This window comes from Agelaius phoeniceus, chromosome 1, assembly GCF_051311805.1.
Source record: "Agelaius phoeniceus isolate bAgePho1 chromosome 1, bAgePho1.hap1, whole genome shotgun sequence".
NCBI lineage: Eukaryota > Metazoa > Chordata > Aves > Passeriformes > Icteridae > Agelaius > Agelaius phoeniceus.
Genome location: NC_135265.1, coordinates 25394451 through 25414902, shown reverse-complemented (window position 1 = coordinate 25414902; position 20452 = coordinate 25394451). Strand labels below are relative to the sequence as shown.

General features: G+C 36.2%; 1 protein-coding gene across 1 annotated transcript in view; it reads left to right on the top strand.

The window, feature by feature from the left end:
* The window catches only part of SGCE (sarcoglycan epsilon), a 31409-nt gene that overhangs the window by 6934 nt on the left and 4023 nt on the right, over positions 1-20452 (top strand). The window contains 11 exon segments of the mRNA XM_054628122.2: positions 1595-1699; positions 5592-5714; positions 6568-6725; positions 9479-9551; positions 10373-10571; positions 12206-12368; positions 15558-15769; positions 16522-16548; positions 17259-17447; positions 19039-19082; positions 19893-19927. Coding sequence (XP_054484097.2) covers positions 1595-1699; positions 5592-5714; positions 6568-6725; positions 9479-9551; positions 10373-10571; positions 12206-12368; positions 15558-15769; positions 16522-16548; positions 17259-17447; positions 19039-19082; positions 19893-19927 — 1328 coding nt within the window.

Here is a 20452-nt window from a genome sequence, read left to right as displayed (position 1 = left end):
GTTTGTAGCTGACAAGCCTCTGATTGCCCAGCTCATCCAGTTGGAATAATGGAGAAACTTTATTTGATCTTTTTAGCAATTTCTTGAGTTTTTCAAGAATTACTAAAATTTATGCAAAGTCCTATGCAGTACTAAATTTCATAGTCCCTAGGGTGTTATTATATTGACTTGCATAATATGCAGATCAGTTCAGCAGGGCAAAAGTTGTTAGAAACATTATTGTGTTGGTATGGCAATTATTGCATTAATCAAATTATTAAATTTAATAAATAATTTTTTATTAAATTTAATAAATAATAAATAATAAACAATTTTTAATTACACTCCATCCTCAATTCAATTTTAGATGTTTTGTGTGAATTATCAATAATAGATATCTGTCTTACATGCGTTGATTGACTGTGGTGTACCTTTATTACTGCTTAAGCCAGATCTGTTTGGCCTCCTGAATTCTGTTTGAAGAATGTCTTATCACTAATTTGATAGCTGCCTGTAGCTGCCTGGTGTAGCAGGTCAGAAGTTTCCACATATGTTTAGGCTTCTTTCATGTACTGTGCATGTTTTCCAATAAGTGTTCATTTCTTCCTGCAGACTGGTGTATCTGTACACAGGTACTGCTCCTTGATGTTTCTGGTATTGTTTTTTTTACAAGTATATTAAGATACTAGTCCATAAACATCTTTGATCCAAAGTTTGACATGAGTTCTTACTCCCAAAGTATTTCAAAACAAAAACACCTACTCATTATGGCCACTTTCCCTTTCCTAGCATCTGACTGCAGTTCCTTCCCTCTGCACTTTCAGCTGGCATGTAACTGTACAGCTGGTATACCTATTATTCATCCCAGAAGAGCAGGAACAAAAAGTGGGAAGTGAGGAGGGAGCTTTCTCAGGCACCTCTGCTACTGGTGAGATGGAATCTTTCTGTCAGCTCTACAGCTGCTTTCTGTCTCCAGTAATCATTTGCTCCTCACTGCATTTAAAACTTCCACCTTCAGCTGCATGTATCTGGCTGATTTCAGGCTGTGTTCTAGTTGTGTGGGATGTAGGCAGCCATTTTTAATGGGTTCTCTTTTCAAAATTGATTATTGGTTATGCCTGCAAGGCAATCAGCCCCATGTGTCTTTATATAAGCAGCATTATAAAAGCAAAGCTTGCTTACTTTAATTTTCCTACTTTGACCAAAATATACCACTCCAGTGAAAGCCACTTTATATATTTTTGTCTGTATGTGAGGTTTTGTCTGTGCAAATAGATTTATTAGACAATGCTCTTCTTCATCTTTGTTATCAGTACAATTATGTCAGCAGAAGTGTCTGCAGAGGTTTAAGTATTTAGTATTGACTTAGCTTTTTAAGTATTTAGTATAGACTTAGCTTATTTGGAAAAATGGGTGTCAAAAAGATTATGGTGAGAAAGATTATTATATATTTATATACTCAAACCAAACACCTCTTTTTTGACCTGTGGTTCCTAAACTTTGACTAAAACCAAAACATGATGTAGAAGGTGTCTGATCCCATCTGATCAAATTGTTTGTGGCAGTCTGTTGATCTGACTAATTTTTTTTTTTGCATTTGTTTTATTGTGAAAAGCTATTTTGCTAAGCTCTGCTGATGGCAATAATGGAACTGTTAACTGGACGACTAAGCGAGCCCACAGTTATGTTATCAGCAGAATAAAGGCTGTTCAGAAGAATGGTGAGTTTAGGTTGTAAATTTAAATACCCTGTTGGTTCAAGCAAACCTGCTTTTAATATTACTCTTGCTTTTCCAGTCATGTCCTTGTTTTAGGAGTAGGGTACTATTTTAAGGTAAGTAATTTGGAAAACTTTACATTTCTTCAATCTTCAAATATTGACAGACCTGTGTGTTCTTGTTAGTCTTCCCTGACTTTTCGTGTTCCTGTAGCTTTGCTTGAAATAATGGCTGTGTTTATACCTAATACTGCACATTTTCTTATCATGGCTGGTTGCTTGAAGATACCTCTGCAGTTTGCTTAATACAATAACTTCTCTGTAACAATTTAGAAAGTCTTCTCACACATGAATGTAGAAAGATGTAAAAAGACTATTTTAAAATAAGATGTAAAAAGACTATTTTATGTCCTTTATGCAAGTACACATCAAATACTGTAGCTTGTGCACACTGGCTGAGAAGAAGCTTTGCACTGATTGCTTATCTAGGCAGGCAATCTGGATTGGCCTCCAGATCAAGTTATTTCTGGGATTGTTCTTCATCTGCTAAATATCAGTGGGGAGAGAACAATTGAAATTTCTAGGAAAAAAACCCAAAAAACTTCCAGGCGAATTGTTTCCTAAGGATCATCAACATACAGGCTGCAACCAACATGGTGAAACTGCTGAAATTTCTGGAGATGGAGGTTTTCTGCTTCTGGTAACAGGCCCTGGGCTGCAGGCTGATAAAATCCTGTCTGGATTCCTGGCTGTTCCTGTATTTAAGACCTCTAAGGAGATCTTGGGATCTACAGAAAGTCCTCCAAGCGATCTAGAAACAAGAAAGAGGAAAGCAGTGCTGTCATGGTAGCCAATTCTAGCAGGTATCTGATGTGATCCTAATGAAGATTTTTAATTTCCCATGATTAGTTTTACAGAAGCTTTTCACAGTCCCTGACACTTTTATCTACCACAGGGAATTTGCCCAGACAATTCACATCTGGCAGTCTGCTGTATTAGATTAGTATCTATTTGTTAAGTATATTCAGTTTCGTCCCTAGATCACCCAAGATGATGATTACACGTTCATCTCCAGTCTGTCTCCTGAAAATAATCATGGGTTTTAAAAGCTGGTGAAGAAAGTAGCCTTTCACTTGTTTCATTGTTGTAAAGCTGGTGATAGCTGTAGCAGACTGAAGACTCGTCATTTTCCTTCTTTTTGAAGGTTTTGAAGAAACTTCTTGTGGGGAAAACAAGGAGGGCATCTCTGACAATGAGGGCAAGAACTTCTGAGTTTTTAATCACCATACTTGTGTCATTATGCTGTGTTTGTCATTACAAGATAGAACAGGTTTCTGAGATTTTTTCTTCTGAGAGATGTTTCTAGACTTCCACCAAGATCAGTGTTTTATAGCTGCATCAAATCCTTGCTGGTATACTTATTTCAGCAGCAGGGAATATCTCATTGCTAGGAATGGGCAGGCATTTAGTGGTGGTAATAGGTTTCCTATAGCAGACAAAATAAGTGTTATATGTTTTTTTTTCAGTAACTGCTGATTCTATTATGCTTGTTTTTTCCTGAAAGAATTGCTTACTGAGAAAGAAATGCACATTTCTTTTTCACTGTTCTTCCTGTTTGAAATGGATTTTCAGTGTAGAGGAAAAGTATCAGAAATGGAAAAATGATCTTTTCTAGGTATTTGATGCACCTTCAGCAAGCCACCATATTTTTGTCAGCTCTTCTGTTCTATTAATGTTACTTTTTCAGCTTTTCTTGAAAATATTTTAAAGGAAATTAGTTAACTTCCTTGTGCTGTTTATGGCTCATTCACAGAATTGAGTGCAGAAGTTTTTTGGATAATAATTTACTAATTTTAAGTAGGTAAATCAATGATCTTACTGTACGTAAGTCTACATGATGAAAATGACACTGTTTTATTAACCACACAGAATTGTAACAATTCAAATTTCAGGATTATTTTAATTTTTTCACTAAGATAAAATTATTAGAAAGTTTTAGCTTTATTTAAAGGTTTATTATTAGCTCTGTTCAGTATTGTGTTAAAAGTGGTTTTCAGAAAAGCAGATGCTGTGGAATGTGATCAGTAGTATATCCAGAGTTATACATTCTGCAACATTAAGCTTGAAGAGTGGGGAGTATGTAAATGTGGAGGTCTACATTACAGATGTGTGCATCTCCTCTCAGATCCCTCTGCAGTCCATGGAGAACTAGTCGGTGTAGTGTGGAATCTAGGACATGATTCATCTCACTTTACAGGAGAAATCAAATAAATCAACCCCTAGAAGCATCTGTTTCTTCTCCACTGACTATAAAAGGAGCCTAACTAACTTAGTGGTGGATGTTGTTTCTGTAGGCATCTAAAATTAGGTGAGAGAGATTCCACTCAGAGTACGTGGTGCGAGGGCTGGAATGCCTGTGATTAATGCCTAATTAATGGCGCCTTTTTAAGCAGATCTCAAGTAAGAAAGTTGGTATAATTATAAGGCTGGAGAAATTGTACCAGGATTAAAAAATGACACCAGCATTGAAGAATTACATGAGCTTTATCCACATTTCAAATGCTTATTGATCCAAGGTTGAAATTAGCACCTCTGGGGGCTACAAGTTTGTTCCTATCAGTTTGTTACAATGTCTCTGAAGTGTCTTTTGGAGTCTGTCTTGCCAGTGACAGCACCTCCAGGCTGTATGGCCTATAATTTGCTTTTGGAGATGTGATTCCTCATGAAGTTTCTTCCAGCTTGGCAAGCTAGGCTGGTAGCTGTGTGTGGTTGTCTGTGGCTTACCATCTTTATCTACTACTTTTGTAATCTTCATCTCACTGACAAAATCTATTAGCAGTGATCAATTCTTTTAGGGCATTAAATTAAAATTCAGTAGTATTAAAATTAGTAATATGAGCTACAATCAATCTTATTAAGACACCTTGAGAAACGCCTATAAAATCAGTATTCTCTGTTTATACTTACATTTTGAAATTTGTTGATAAAGTGGCTTCTTATCCATCTAATTTATTGTAATAATTTCTTCATTCTTCTAATTCATTAAAATGTGTATGTAGTTCTGCATCAATGTGTTATACCTAAAAAGGTATGCCCTTGTCAGCAAATTTTGTACTAAATAAAAACCACCTTATTGCTTTTACATATGCTGATTGTTCTGAATTTTCTTTAAGTTTTTGATCCTCAGTCCTGTAAAACATGGCTTCACTTTTTTTGTTTGGAATCAGTTTCACCTGACTGGCCTATAAATCCCCTTGTCCTTTCATTTTATCCTTCAATACAAGCCCAACATCTTCAGTAAAGAGCTCTCTAACCAAAAGTTTGAGTTGTATTTTACCCTGGTGGTCTGAGAAAGTCTTGCCATAAGAAGTCATAGAAATCAGTTGAAGTGAATTGCTATGTCCTTTTCTGCACAAGAAGTGAAAAATCTGCCATTTCTGTTCAGTGGGGAATGACGACTGGCGATTGGTAAGGTTCCTGTGTGTTCCTCTGTTGCTTTCTCTGTGTAAAATATCAGGAAAACATGATTGTGTCATTCATTTAATGTACTTTTATTAATGTAATATTAAAAATAAACCAACTATAAAATTACAATAGCCTTCCTCATTTTTTTAATTACTATAAAAATAAAGAGTTTATACAAATTTTGAAATCTTGACATAGGCAGTTTTGTTTCTTGCAGTCTTGGAAAGGATCCTGTTGGGCAAAGAGAGGGTTTGCTCTGTGTTCTACCCTTAAATCTATGTAACCATTTAAAAATCTTATTAACAGGTGCCTAATATTTGTTGCTGTCCTTCTCCCAGATGCCTGCATTGCTGTTGAAATGCATGAAGTTACCTAGAGCATGTCTCATTTTTGCCTTTTTTCTGTCTCTTATCTCTCCTTCTGCTTTTCAGTGTACACAATTCTGTCTAAGGTGCACTCTGATCGGAATGTATACCCTTCTGCTGGAGTTCTGTTTGTTCATGTTTTGGAGAGAGAGTACTTTAAGGGGGAATTTCCTCCTTACCCAAAGCCTGGTATGAGATGCTAAGATCTTCAATATTATATGCAGATACAGAAAAAATATTGTTATAAAAAGTTGAAGTCTTATTTAGCAAACCTTGTGGTTCAACATATAAGATAAACAAGACAGGTTTTAGTTTCTATTGAAATATCTTCAAATGAAATAAAATGTGTAGTCCTACACTTCTAAAATATTCTAGTTTGTGATTGTTTGGGAAAAAATGCATATAATTGTATATTGTGAAAAAATGTACTTAATTTGGGAAGGTGTAGTAACCCATTATATATATCTGATATTAAGAAATGTTTCATCATTTTTGCATTAAATATGAAATTGTGGAAATTTATGTCTGTTAAAAATGCTATTTATCTGGTTACTGTTTGAGACATAGTGTGTATCTGGCTATATGAAGGAGAAATTTGAAGGCATATAGTAAATGTAAGACAAAATAGAAGATTAAATCAAATATGAGACTTCATAATACTGTTTTCTTTCATTTTTAAAAATAGTCTTTTGACTTCAGCCTTCTTCCTATGTTTAGGAACAGTTTAATGTTAATAAGCAGATTGGGTTATTAAGAACATACATAAGGACATCAGCATTCATTTAGCCAAAACTTTAGGAAGTACCTGCATATTATGTCTACAGTTAGTTATGCTTTCCAGGTATGAATTTGTTAGTACCTAGAAGTGCTAAGTAATAGTTCACTTATTTCTGATATGGTAAAGGTTAGCAATTTTTTTTTTATTCTTTTCCTCCTAGAAAGGTTCAGAAAACAAGTGAAAGCAGAATGTGACTTCCTAGTTGAAAAATTAAAGCATTTAACTTTTTCTTGTAGATATTCTAATATAATTTCTCTTATCTAGGTGAAATAAGTAATGATCCTATAACGTTCAATACCAATTTAATGGGTTACCCTGACAGACCTGGATGGCTGCGCTATATCCAAAGGACACCATACAGTGATGGAGTGCTGTATGGCTCACCAACTGTGGAAAATGTGGGCAAGCCAACCATCATTGAGGTATTTGCCTTCAGAAGTTCAAAAATACATATTTTGATTTAGAGTGTAAGGTTCAGAACTGTCTACAAGTTCCCCCTTGTTTTTTAAGAGTTAATTACTATTTCATATTCAAGTTTTATTCAAAATACAGAGCAAAAAAAAACACTTTATAAGCAACTGTACTTGAAAAATAACTTAATCATAACTTTGTAACATTCAGCCTAAATATGGGTCTGACTTTTCCCCACTAGATGAAAGTGTTCAGTCAATAAGCAGTTGTGGGGGTTTTTTGCTTGTTAGTTTTTGTTTGCTTGATTGGGGTTTTTGGTTTGATTGGTTTGGGGTTCTTTCAACTATTATTCATCAAATGTCCCCCTGCTCATTATTCATATTTGTTGATATTTATTTTATTTTATTTAGCACTTTTATGAATTTAATTCTTATGAGTATAACAATGACAAAACTGTATTTTTGAGAGTTAGCTATTCAAATGTTTTAAAGCACTAATTATTCATTGAGCAGCAATTCAAAAGTGAAAGGGGACAATATTTTCTACCATGTATTTCATAGACAGCAGACTGAATCAGGCACTGTATGGTTCACAGTGTTAAGAAATCTGCACAATAACTTGCTCCAGCAATTTTGCTGCTTCAGCAGTGTATTTGTCTTAAATGCCTGATGAGTATTTTTTTTCTAAATTGCATTTGATATAGTTTTTCTTCCTCAAGAATGATAGCTCTGAATGTTAAATTATACTTCAGATAGTTTCACCCATGTTTAATTTTGTACCCATGATTCTGTTTTGATTTCAGTAGGACTAATACCATCTGAGAATTGATCACGTGCAGAAGTTCTTGCAGGCTTTATTTAGAGGAAACTATTATTTGAAATTGCCAGTTTTTAAATGGCATGTGCTTTTAGATTCTAGGATCTTTATCAAGACCTCCGTTCTAAGCATGACCTCAAGCTATATTTGAAGTAAATCTTGCCTAGCATACAAATTAATTCCTTGCAGTTCAGTCTTAGATGTGGCTTTTGAATTAATTTTGTGGTGTGTGAGGAGGGCAGATGGCATTTGATCCTCTTCCTAGTGCCCTCTGAGAAGAGTGATTGCATATTCCTGGCCTGAATAGAACTTCCATCATGTTATAATTCCTGAGGGGATGTCATGGGGAGCTCACTTAACTGGAGGAGACCTCATGATGAGGAGAGCCTAGCATTATGCACAGCACTGCAGTAGAGCAGGTAACATTCTGAGCTCAAGCTCCTTTGAAAGCTGTGCAAGGACAGTTTGTGTCTGAATGAATATTCAGGACAGAGGCAACCTCTGCCACGCCTGCCTGTGGTCCTGTGGTGTGTGGGCTATGCTGGCAGCTCCCACTGCTGGAGTGCAGGCTCACAGTGGGTACTGCCCTGCTCCTGTACAGAGCTTGGATGACCGGGGGGTTGATTTTCTGGGTACTAGTGGTTCAACTGGTGTTGAAGGAACCCTTTGAAAAATTAGCAGAATTAGGGCTAGAGAAATCTCATATTTATTTTCTGTTAATTTTATAATGAAATTGTAACATTAAATGAGATCTGATTGTGTTGGGTAGGCTTTTCCCTCTCCACTTAAACAAACCTGCAGTAGATACTCCACAGCATTTTCCCTTTTCATTCAAATCCTTTAAAAGAAGTGCAACATCAGTTACTTTTTTTTTTATTTATTAGCCTGTGTCACAGTGGTTTGTGGTTCTGTTTGCTGAGAAGCAACGTAGTTCTGTTACTATTGTCACTCCTCTGCCTCTCCTTTGCTCTTGAAATGAGCAAACTAAAGTCTAAAATTAGAAAGAAAATTAGTTTTTTTCAGTTTATTTCATGAAAGATTTATCACCTTGCAGGGATAAAAAAGGTAGAGAAGATAATACATAATTATACTGATAGCCCGCCTTGTTCAGTATTTCTTATGAATAATCACTTAATCGTAGTGCAACCTTGGAGTAGAGTCACCACTGAGAAGTAACCACTTGCATGCGTTTCAGGCATCCTAAACATTTTAACTTTTAGATTGGTACATTTTAACTTTTAGGTTGGTATCCTTGCTTATTTTATTTATGAAGGTGTATGTTTCAAAAGATTAGAGTCACAAATGTTGCATCTACCTTCTAGTTTTCACTTCCCCTACATTTACAGATTGCAGGATTTTTTTTAAAACTACTTGTATTGGAGCATTATTTTGAATCCATTCATGGAGTGAGACTTCACTGGGACCAGAGCTAAAACTACATAGCAGTCCCAAAGATGGGAATTCCTAGCATCACAACACTTTTTCCTTCAAAAAGCCTCTCCATGTAGTTTATTTCCTAGGAGCTATTGATGAATTTAGATCTTACAGTATTGATGGAGGTGAGGATTGGAGGCTGCGTGGGGAAATGGAGAAACCAATCTGTCCTTATGGTGGTTCTTAAAGATAACAGAAGAGAAAGATTACACATATATGGCAGAATACGTCTATCAGGACCAAAATATATTATTTCACATATTCATTAATTTTATTTGGCTATAGACTGGCCAAGAAAATTCCAATATCCTGACTTGAAGGTAGTGCTGCATTAAATAAATTGATCTTACCTTTCAAATTTTATATTAGTGAATGAATATTCATATGATTCAAAATAAGGAGGCAAAGTACCTAAAAACTGATAAGTATTTCTAAGTTATCAATTTAACTTTCACTGATGTTTCATTTATATACTTTTCATTTTTGCGTTGTTTTGTAATCTTTTTCACTCTAGATCACTGCGTATAACAGGCGTACCTTCGAAACAGCGAGACACAATTTGATCATTAATATAATGTCAGCAGAAGGTATGTACAGAATATAGCTGGTTGTATTTTTAACTGAATCAGCAAAACCGTCTTATGGGCTCCTGCTTTTGAAGATAAATACTGTAAAATAGTTGTGTGGTGTTCACACTAAACAGAGGCACAGGAGACAAGTAAGAGAATTTTTCCTGATTTAATTCATTTTGATTTTTTAATCCAGATTATTTCTGTCATTCAGGACTGTTTTTTTTCACTCACAGTAAAATGTTTGCATCTTTGTTTTTCATTAAACTTCTAATTCAAAATTTCCCTTGTCTTTTCAAAGGGACCTTACATGAAAGATTTCACTCTCTTTCTGTATGTTGTTTAGTTTTCTTAGTTCTATGTCTACCTTATGCCATGAACACTTGTGTAGGCAGAGTCAGAAAACAGCAGGTTATGGCATATATGGACATTTGGACCTTAAAATTAGTTCTCTTTATCACATTTCCATTCTGGAGTGTCATGAGCTGGATCCATTGTTGCTGCAGATTGGTTTTGACCGCCAAATTAGCAGGAATGTAATTATATCTGTTTAATGATGTTTTAGCATCTGAGACTCTCTTCCTCTAGTCTGCTTCTTCCCTGTTGTTTTATAAATAACCGAAGTTTTTCAGCTGAAGTAGCAGCTAATGGTACTCTCTATTGAAAATTTAACATAATCACAGTAGGTTCAAAATTGGCTAATTCAAACACAAGATTTTTGGAAAGGTGAATCAGTCTTAAAGTATATTACAATAATCATTACTCCAGATATTTTGAAGATTTATTTTTGGATTTATAGAGCCTTTGTTTAATGCAACACTCTTTTTCATCACGAGTAGATTTTCCTTTACCATATCAAGCGGAATTCTTCATAAGGAATATGAATGTAGAAGAAATGCTGGCAAGTGAAGTTCTGGGGGACTTCCTTGGAGCAGTGAAAAATGTATGGCAGCCAGAACGCTTGAATGCCATAAACATTACTTCAGCCCTTGACAGGGGAGGGAGAGTTCCTCTTCCCATTAATGACATGAAAGAGGGGTAAGCATGTGTCAGTATGATGGTTTTGCTTCACTTTTTTTTCTTTTGTTACTCAGAAGCCTAACATTTTTTCAAGTTTTCTAGATACTTTGCAATTGCTTTTTATGTTTTGGAATTAGATATGAAAAGTTTACTCATGTTCTGAGCCCCAGTTATGTATTTATTGTGTTAGATACCACTACAACAGGGCAGAGTTCCTATATATGGATGTTATAATCCAAGGAATACTAATTCCATTAATTATAAATGAGTTGGTAGTAAATATGTTTTTTTTTGAAATCCCAGTTTTACTTCTGAAAAGTAAAACTTGGTATGCTTTTCAAGCTTTTAACCTTTCCCAATTCATTAAACTCAAAATTTTGAAGCAAGTTATGATAGAGCAGAGACACTTCAATTTCTGAGAGCAGTTTGCATGTAATAGTGTAATTTTCAGCTGTTCTCACTGAGTTAGTGATTCAAGAGCACTGTTGACTTTCTTCTGAAAGTCGTAAGGTGTCTGGGGAGCTCAGGTTGCTGAGTGCAAACTGCTGGAATGGGCTGGTTCCAGTTGTGATTTGTAACCATAAACACTGTTCTGAACAGTATTTAACAGGAAACTAGTAAGGATTCAGTTTTTTCAAATATTATTCTGACAGTGCTTTTCCCTGGTGAAAGTGAAGAGGCCTAGTTATTTTTAGATCATTTTTGATATTTTGGAGTCAAATAGTATCTAAGAAAGGGATGAAGGTTCAAAATACAAGATGTGTGCAGAAAATACTTTTTCAGAGCCCTTTTGTGTCTCTGAAGTTTTTGAGCATATTTAAAGAAGTAAAGCGACTTCTGTACTAGCCAGAGTAATAGTAGAGTCACTTAATACAGATGGTTACACTTCAAATATTTAGTTAGATAATGCCTACTGTAGCAAGTTGCAACTGGGACCTAATTTCTGTTTCAGAATCCATTGGCATGTTATAACCTGGTGCAGCAGACTGTATTTTACAGCAGCGTTCCATATACCTAAATATGACAATGGATAGTACAATCAGTGCAGTAGCTCTTATTTTATGTATGGTGATGCTAAATCAAGTATTAGGTTTGCCTTCAGCTTTCAGTATTCTGAAGCAAATTTTCTTTGCCATGCATAGATACAGTATGGAATGTTTCAGAAGCAGCTGGGGGTTAGCATGTTCATATCTGTATTAGGTTTAGCAATAACTAGTCATTGTGAGTTTATTTTGAAAGCGTGGGAAGAAGCTCTAAAAGAGTCAATGATGAGTATGATTAAACATTTCTTTAAAACAAAATGATGCTATTTTAATACAATTTTCAAAAATAGTACTGATTTACTTACATGAGGAAGCCACATTTGGAGCTCTTTTACTTCATAGAAGTTGGCACAACTGATGTTATTGAAACATTTACATTAACAAGTAAACCAGAATATCTTGGAAAGTTGTTTTGATTTCAGTCTGTTACTTGTATGCTTAAAGAGATAAAAGTGTACTATGAAGGAAAATGATTTTAAAAAGTAATTTCAATCCTTAAATAATAGCTGAATGTTACTATGTACAGCAATAATATTTGGAAGAGTACATCATTGTGCTTTGGGGATTTGTGAGACATCCTGCTGGTCTGTCACTCATCTCTTTCTGCAGTGTGTACGTGATGGTTGGGGCAGATGTTCCTTTCTCTTCGTGTTTACGAGAAGTGGAAAACCCACAAAATCAGCTGAGGTGCAGTCAAGAAATGGAGCCTGTAATAACCTGTGATAAAAAATTTCGTACCCAATTCCATATTGACTGGTGTAAAATCTCTCTGGTGAGTTATTTTATTATTGCATAAAAGTGATGTTTGTAGAAGTACAGGTAAGAGTTTTGCCAGTCTGGTCAGACAACGTTGCCAATTCCACTTCATTGTGACTGATATTTTTTCCACCTAGCAGACACTCTTAAGATTGTGAAAGGATTTTGATATGTAGGCTAAACTCTGTTAGAGTTGAGCCCCAGTGAAACCACTGTATTTGTTTTCACTAGCAGTGAATTCTATAAATTGCCAGAGAACTCCAGGGCTTAAAAAAGTAAAAGTAATGAGAGGTGTAGTTCATTAATTCAGAATGCTGCTAGTTACACTTCTCTAAAAAGTGTGTGCATACATACATGTTTTCTCAGGTTCTGATTCTACACTGACCAATTAATACTATGCTGTTTCTGAAAAATGTCTAAAACATATTTTATGCTAAAAATGAAATAGAAAAAGGAATGAAAGTAATGCTGACTCCTTAAATAATAAATAGGAACATTCTTCTCAGTCAAATGCAAGAGAAAAGATAACCAAGCACTAGACTATTCACCATGAAAGGAGAATAATTCCCAGAGAGGCTTTTTAAGGTTGTTTTGGTTTTTTTTATTTCCTGTAAGGAAAATCAAGAAATAATACAGTATTGGAAGAGAATGTTTCAGATAAATCTGAACAATGATAGTGAAGGTATATAAAATAAACTTAGATGGTTGTTGAGCTGCTTCAGACATTACCCAGGAGGAAGCTGAAAGGGAGATATTAAACACTGGATGGAAAAAACTTACTGAGTATAATGAAAGGCATTCATACACAAAACTGATTGGATAACTTCCAGTTTTTTCTACCTGTACACTGTAAATTAGGAAAAGTTCTAGAAGGTTGGAAAATACTTGTTTCAAAAGAATACCCAGATTATTTGCTTTTTATTGGCTTTCTGTTGAGAAATTTTAAAAGGCCCATGTGTACACAGTAATACCAGCACCTGAAAAATAGCAGAAGGCAGCTGGTCTTTGGCAAGAACAAACTATGTCAAGTCTTCCATTTCCTTCTACAAGGAAGAAGTAGAGCCAAGGCAGAGCAGCTGATGTCATTCTTTCTTGGTAAGGTTTTTTGATACTGTCTCACAAGCAAGCTGAGGAACATGGTCTAGGAGAAGCTAGGAAGAGCTGGTCGGTAGCCATAATCATAGCAGAATTAATAATAATTCCTGCCTATTCCTCATTAATAGCTGGATGATGGAATGTGCTTATTAAGTTAAATTTGTAGCTCCCCATGAAAGTGAAAGGATCTGCAGGTGCATTGAAAGACAGAAAGGTCTTGAGAAATTGGAGAAACAGTCTTGGAAAAAAGGATGAATTTTAAAATAAGCAGCAGAGGGATAATGCACTAATGCAAGAACAGTCAGCTGTGCCCGTGGAGAAGGAAAAGAAGATGGTTAGGAATACTTCTTCAGAAAAAAAATGCCTGATAGTGGCAGTGGTTCATAAACTAATCATGAAGCAGCATTGTCACGCTGGTTTGAGAAAAGCAGAGATCACCCTGGGATGTGTAACAGGAACAGGCTTTCAGAGAAGTGTTATTTTCTGCAGCAGCTCTAACACAACCTTCTGGAATTCAGCACTTGTTTTGGCTGTGTGCCACAGTAACTGAATTTAAACTGTCTTAGGGGTGTTTACTGTTGCCAGCAGCATTTCTGCTGTAACCTGCTGCATCAGAGGGAAAAGGGAGCCAAGCTTCCCTCTGTCGAATCACAGTCGGCTTTTCACAAGGCAAGCTGAGAGACAGGAATTCTCCCCAGATGTATGGGCTGGGAGGAAGTTGAGCTCTGTTTCCCATATCCACAATGTAAACAAGTGATAGAAAACAGAGCCATCATCCCACTGTTTATGAGGTGGTGTTGGCAGTTAGCACCCAGTCAAAGAGTGGATGTAAGTTTGGGGTCCCACATTCTGCAAGGATGGGCAATGTAATGTAATAAATGCTCCACTTGAAGCTGCTCTCTGAAAGCTTGTTCTGACACTGTGTATGGACCTCTGTCAGTCACATCAATAAATACATATTTTTTGTGCATTGTTAGGGTTTGAGATTCAGCTAAGCAGCCAGGTGGAACTCAGTGTACCTAACATAGAAGATACTCTGGGATTAATGAGCAGCGAATGCATCAATTTTTGTTAAACAAACACTTACATATGTTTGTGTGTGTGTACATGCACATATTTGAAGCTCAGCAGGATTTCTGGAATTTCATAAAAATCTCTTCACCCATTGCCTAAGCTGTAATACAGCATTTTATGACTTGAAGTGTAAATGATAAAGAAGTGACCATCATTTGCAAGATTTCTCAATGAAAAGTCAGACAAAAGGTCAAGCATGTAAGCAAATATATTTTATTTGTATTAATGATCTGGATCTTAAAGCTAGCACTGATAAAATTTGACAGTAACATGTAATTGAAGATAACAAAAAAATGGATGCAGAAAATTAAGTCATCTGGGAATAGCAATCAAAAGCAATAGGAAATTTAGCAGCAAGACAGGTTTGTATTTCTAGGATCATTGGGTACAGACAAACACACACAAAAATTGTGACCAGGAATGCAGCTTTTGGAGGCTAATTGAATTTGTGTGAAAGAGAAAATGAGCTGTCCTTGGCAGCTCAGTTGATGGCTCTTGTTTTTTTGAGCACTGAATGTAGTGTGATATGAAGGAGAAGGAGGAGGAAGAACACTGTAGCTTTGTGACTCTTCATTTTTGCCACCTGTATACAAGAGACGACAATATTATCATTTAGAACAAGACATTTAGTAAGAAATTGATTAAATGGATTAATTAATAAAAAAGAAATCAGAATCAGTTAATTAGTTTGCACTAAAGATGTTTACCAAATCTGTACTCAAATACTGTTTGTGTGAGATATGCCTAAAATTAATCTGTAAAAGACATGGTATCTCTCCTAGGCACAAAAGAGAGAAGTAATATTATAACATTACTTATCACACTGATCAGAAGCTTCCTTAAATGTAAGCTTCTATTACTGAAAAGAAAAGTGTTTGGATTAAATTGTCTAGAATTTGTAAAATAAGTAATATGGATCTTTTTAGGCTATGGTTAGTTAAATAGTTAAATACCTGCCTGTTTTTTTTTTTTTTTTACATTATGTTACTTTGTTATTTAATAGTCTTTTTTTCTCCTTTTTTTTCCTGGGTATTAGGTTGACAATACAAAACAAGTTTCCACCTTTCAGGAAGTGGTTCGTGGAGAGGGAATATTGCCTGATGGTGGAGAATACAAGCCACCTTCGGACACACTGAAAAGCAGAGACTATTACTCGGATTTCCTAATTACACTGGCAGTGCCCTCGGCAATAGCACTGGTGCTTTTTCTAATACTTGCCTACATCATGTGCTGCCGACGGGAAGGAGTGTGAGTACTTGAACACGCTAATAAGTAACTCTTGATTTTTCTAAGATTATAATGCATAGAAGGTTATTTGTTAGAATATCTCCGCTCAGTTCATTATAAACATTTAATACAGGCCTAAAGGTATCTGCTTGTAATACTGAACTATTTGACACTTAAGCACATGCACTGATTTCCAAGCAAGTGGATGTAGGGCCTTCAGTTGTTCTAGAAAGGGTTAAAATACTCAACATATGCACAAAACTCCCCAAAATCTCCACATGTGCACAGCTCTCCAAAATGCCTCCAGCAAATAAAATAGTAATAAAGGATCATTGGTTCAGGAGAATATTAAGTAATTTCTAAAATGCTAACTTTCATAATATAAACCTGGTTAAGGGGATTAACTGAATTTAGACTTATTATCAAAGAAAAACACATAAAAGGAAAGCAGCAAGTAACGTGATTTCTGCCATTTCTTACACAAACTACAACTTCATTTTGTCACAGAATTTCTTTTAGCCAGAAGCTTGTTCTTTAACCTGCATTTTTCATTTCCCTGTGTGTGTGTCTGTGTGTGTCTGTCACCACTATCACATCTCTCTACGTGCGTCCATCAAGGCCTCATCATAAACCCTGTTGCAAATGCTGCCAAGTTGCGTTTAGCAATAACCTTGTCAGCATTTCTACATCATGTACTGTTTTCATCATCAGATAGATTAATGTTCCAACTATCAATGCTATTATTTAATTCATAAATTTTGTTTTGTTTTTAGGGAAAAGAGAAACATGCAAACACCAGAGTAAGTGTCTTCTTTCCTGTTATTTTTCTTTTACCATTTAATTTTCATTCTCAGTAGCTTGTCATGCTTCATACATATGTGTCATAATCTTCTCTCATTCTCTCTAATTCATGGTTTAATTCATAAATGTGAAAGCTGCTTTTAAATCAGTCTTGGCAAGGATAGAAGACCACAATAAAAAGGGTTTGAAATTAAAGACTGTAATCCAAAATAAAATAGTGCTGTTAGAATAAATATGTTAATATGCAATTAGTACTCCTGGTTATTGGATTTCCCAGCCTGTCTCTTAAAGGCAGTGAGCAGGAGAAGAAATATCCTGGAAGGTATCCAGTGCCTATAATATAGAGTGTTTTAAAATTAATTTACAAGCTTTTATGAATCTACTTCAAGAATCAGGAGTTAACCAAAATTAAAATGAAAACAAATTGCAGCAAATAAATGGAACATCAGCTACAAACTGTGCAGTCTTGAATCCTATGAAAAATATCTATTCAGACAGAAAAATCTAATGGAATAATTACTGCCTTAAAAAATTAAATAAATCAAATATTTATTAATTTAATTATGTGAAGGTTGTAATTGTTGCACTGTAGTCTGTAGCATGCATCAAAGTCCTTGTACTTTAAAAATAATAATAATAATTGCAAAATTCTCTGTTTTGATAAAGCACTTAAAGTATGTATTCACTGTTTTATTTCCTTGTGACACAGCATCCAGTTGGTGCACCACAGTGCTATACAGAAATCCACCAAAGAGCTCCGTGACATGTCCAAGAACAGGGAGATCGCGTGGCCGCTCTCCACGCTGCCCGTGTTCCACCCCGTGACGGGCGAGATCGTCCCGCCCCTGCACACGGACAGCTACGACAACACCAGCATGCCCCTGATGCAGACACAGCAGTAAGTGTGCACGCTCAGCTCTGGCTCTTAGTGTGCTGCATGACCTCACTGTAGATCCTGTGCTTGTCCTCCGAAATGTGTTCATTGTGGGAGGATTCAGTAATGACTCTCCAGTTCAAGATTGCTCTGATGTTTGCATTTCCAGCAGGAAGAAAGGCCTTCTGTTATAAGATTAAATGGCTGGCAAGAGGCTGCAGGCTTGCAAGAGGCTTGGCATGGAACAGTTATATTTCTGCATGTTTTGGAGAAAAACTACTTTTGACAGAGGATTCAATTAAAACTGTTCTATTTTAGACACCCTTTGGGGTTCTGGTGTAAAACTAACCACCAAATCTGTGGTAGTTTTATACCAGAAAATCCAGACTTTGTAAGTGGTTAGTCATGTACCTGTCACACATGGTTTGTGTTTGAAATGTTGACATTGAACAGAAGAACATACTCCATTACACAGATAATTCAGGCTTGCCAAGAAAAATGCTCATAGCTCTCTCCCGTTTCCATTGTTGCCACTCACTTTGCACGACAGAAACCAGAAAAATAATTAATTCCTGTTCCTTAGAGTTCATTTATCAGTAACTTAGTGAAACTCGTGACCAGACCAATGCTTGCACATGTTCTAATTCAGATAACTCCACAGAGCTGTAGCAAAGAGGCATTTCTGGAAAGGTTGGGTTGAGGTGCCTGGGGCTTAGCAGATCTGAGGCAGTGGTCAGGAGTGGCTGGTGTTTTCCAGTGCTCTGCTGTAACACCAGCTCCAGCTGGTGCCTCCTCTGCTGGCAGGCCTGCATGGCCCCAGTGGCACTGGTCCTGTGCCAGCTCTAACTCAGCCCTAATTTACACATGCTTGTCCTAAATTCCCTTCACAATAGATCCATGCTGCAGGAGTGTTTTCTTCTCCCTGTCCCAGAAGCCAAATTCTCCAGAAAGGACAGCTATATAAATTATTCCTTGTACAAGTGCTGCAAAGTGCTCTGGCCCATCTTTTACAGCTTCTTCTCTATTCAGAATGGCAGTTTTTATGACTGGGGTGCCAAATCCTGTACCAAAAGCTTTCTTGAGTTGTACATAGGGTATTTATCTGTTTCACCTAGATTGTACCCCTTAATTCCTTTCTGTAAAAACATCTCTATCTGATAGCTGTTAAAATAGATACTTAAGCAAGGCACAGAAATGCAACTTTGCCTTAATAAGTGAACTGGTCTGACACGTAGAAGTGGCTGACCATTCATTCCACAGCCAATAACTATGTTGCAAATGCTGTCACCTTTGCTGTATTCATGGCATATGGTATATTCACTTACAGAAACCAAACTTTGCTGAACTTCAGAAACCCATGGTGACTCTTGTTGCCTCTGGCATTTCACCAAGTCCGAGCCTTTGAACGTGGCTGACAAGTGAAATAATAATGACTTTAGCACTAATTGTCTTTCTTTCATGGTCGTGGCTAACCTTTGGACATCTGTATTTGCATAGTGAAAATAGATTATTGCTTCAGAAGCAAAAAAAAATGAAGTGTAAATACTGAGTGTTCATCATAATACACTTCAGACTTTGTATGGAAGCATTAAAGATATTAAATGGTTTTTTATAGGAACCTGCCACATCAGACTCAGATTCCACAGCAGCAGAGTGCAGGTCAGTACTCATAAAATACTGTAATTATTAAGTGACCAGTGTGGAGAAAACACTAGTCAAAATGTATACAGTCTGTGGACAGTGGAAATCATTTTCAAATAGAGTAAAGTATTACAGAAATTGTCATTCCAGAATTTCTTTGATACATCAGTGAAAATTTTGGCATGGGATTGATTAAACAAGGAAGAAATGCTATGTTAGGATTCTGCATGTGAGGCTGGAATTTGGTTCAGCTAACTGAGAAACCTCATAGAAATAATTTTTTGTTACATGAAGCTACAGCCATATTCCCAAATGCAGTTACATGGTTCAGATTTTGACACTTGATAGTAAATGTAATTTTCTAATTCCCACCAATATTAGTTAAGCTTTGAAGAAGGACTAGACAAAGTGTTGATACTGGGGAGTCTGTGGTGAGGCACATCCATGCTTCAGGTTTCCTGTGTTGTAGTCATCACTTTTGTATCATTCTCACAAATGCTGGTGTACTGACTGAGGTCAGAAATGACCCATCAGACTGAGGCTGACTGTCCTCTCTACTTAGTATCTCAGGTTTGAGAAAAACCTACAGCCATAGTTACCATGTGAGAGGGGGTAAAGACCGCACAGGGAAAAAGTAGAAGCCAAGTGTAATTTTTAAATATTCAAAGAGGTATCAAAATCAAAACTCTAGAGAGATTCATATGTTTTGAACATAATATGGGAATTACAGCTCCAAGCAGAAGATTTGTTTAACTTAGGAGTTCCATAAGCTACTCTTTCTTTTCATTGAAAATCCTTCTTCTTCATTACTGCTTTCGGGGATTAAAGGAGAATTTCGTATGACAACATTTCAAAGATTTGAGGCAAGTATATAATAGATGTTTCTCTCCATGTGAGTTTTGTTATGTGGAAATTAAAAACACAGGTATAAAAAAGTCTGATAGCAGTTCTGGTAGCTTTGCCATTTGTGTTCTTCATTGTACATATGCTGGAAATGGTGGATAACCCTGGCAGTCAAACCCTTGGTCCAGAGCCTCCAGTACTGGTTGGGTTGACATTTAGTACAGCTCTTCTCACTCACAGTTTATAAGGCAGAATCAAAGTGTTACACAAGTGCTGCTCTTCTGCTATGACTGTTTCATTTCAAGAATTCCAGTCTGTCTTGCAAGCTGTATAATACTGTACAGTGACAGCAGTGAGGCATTTTTGCAAAGGTATGAAATACAAGCTAGCCCAGGTCTGTCACTTTTGAGTAGCACTGAAAAACTGCCCTAAAATTAGATCTTAAAAATTCTCCTATGTCTGTATTTTCTGCAGTACATTATTTCTGTAGAATACAACTGTTCTTTCATATTCATCACAGATGCTGCCTGTGACAAGCTCTCAGA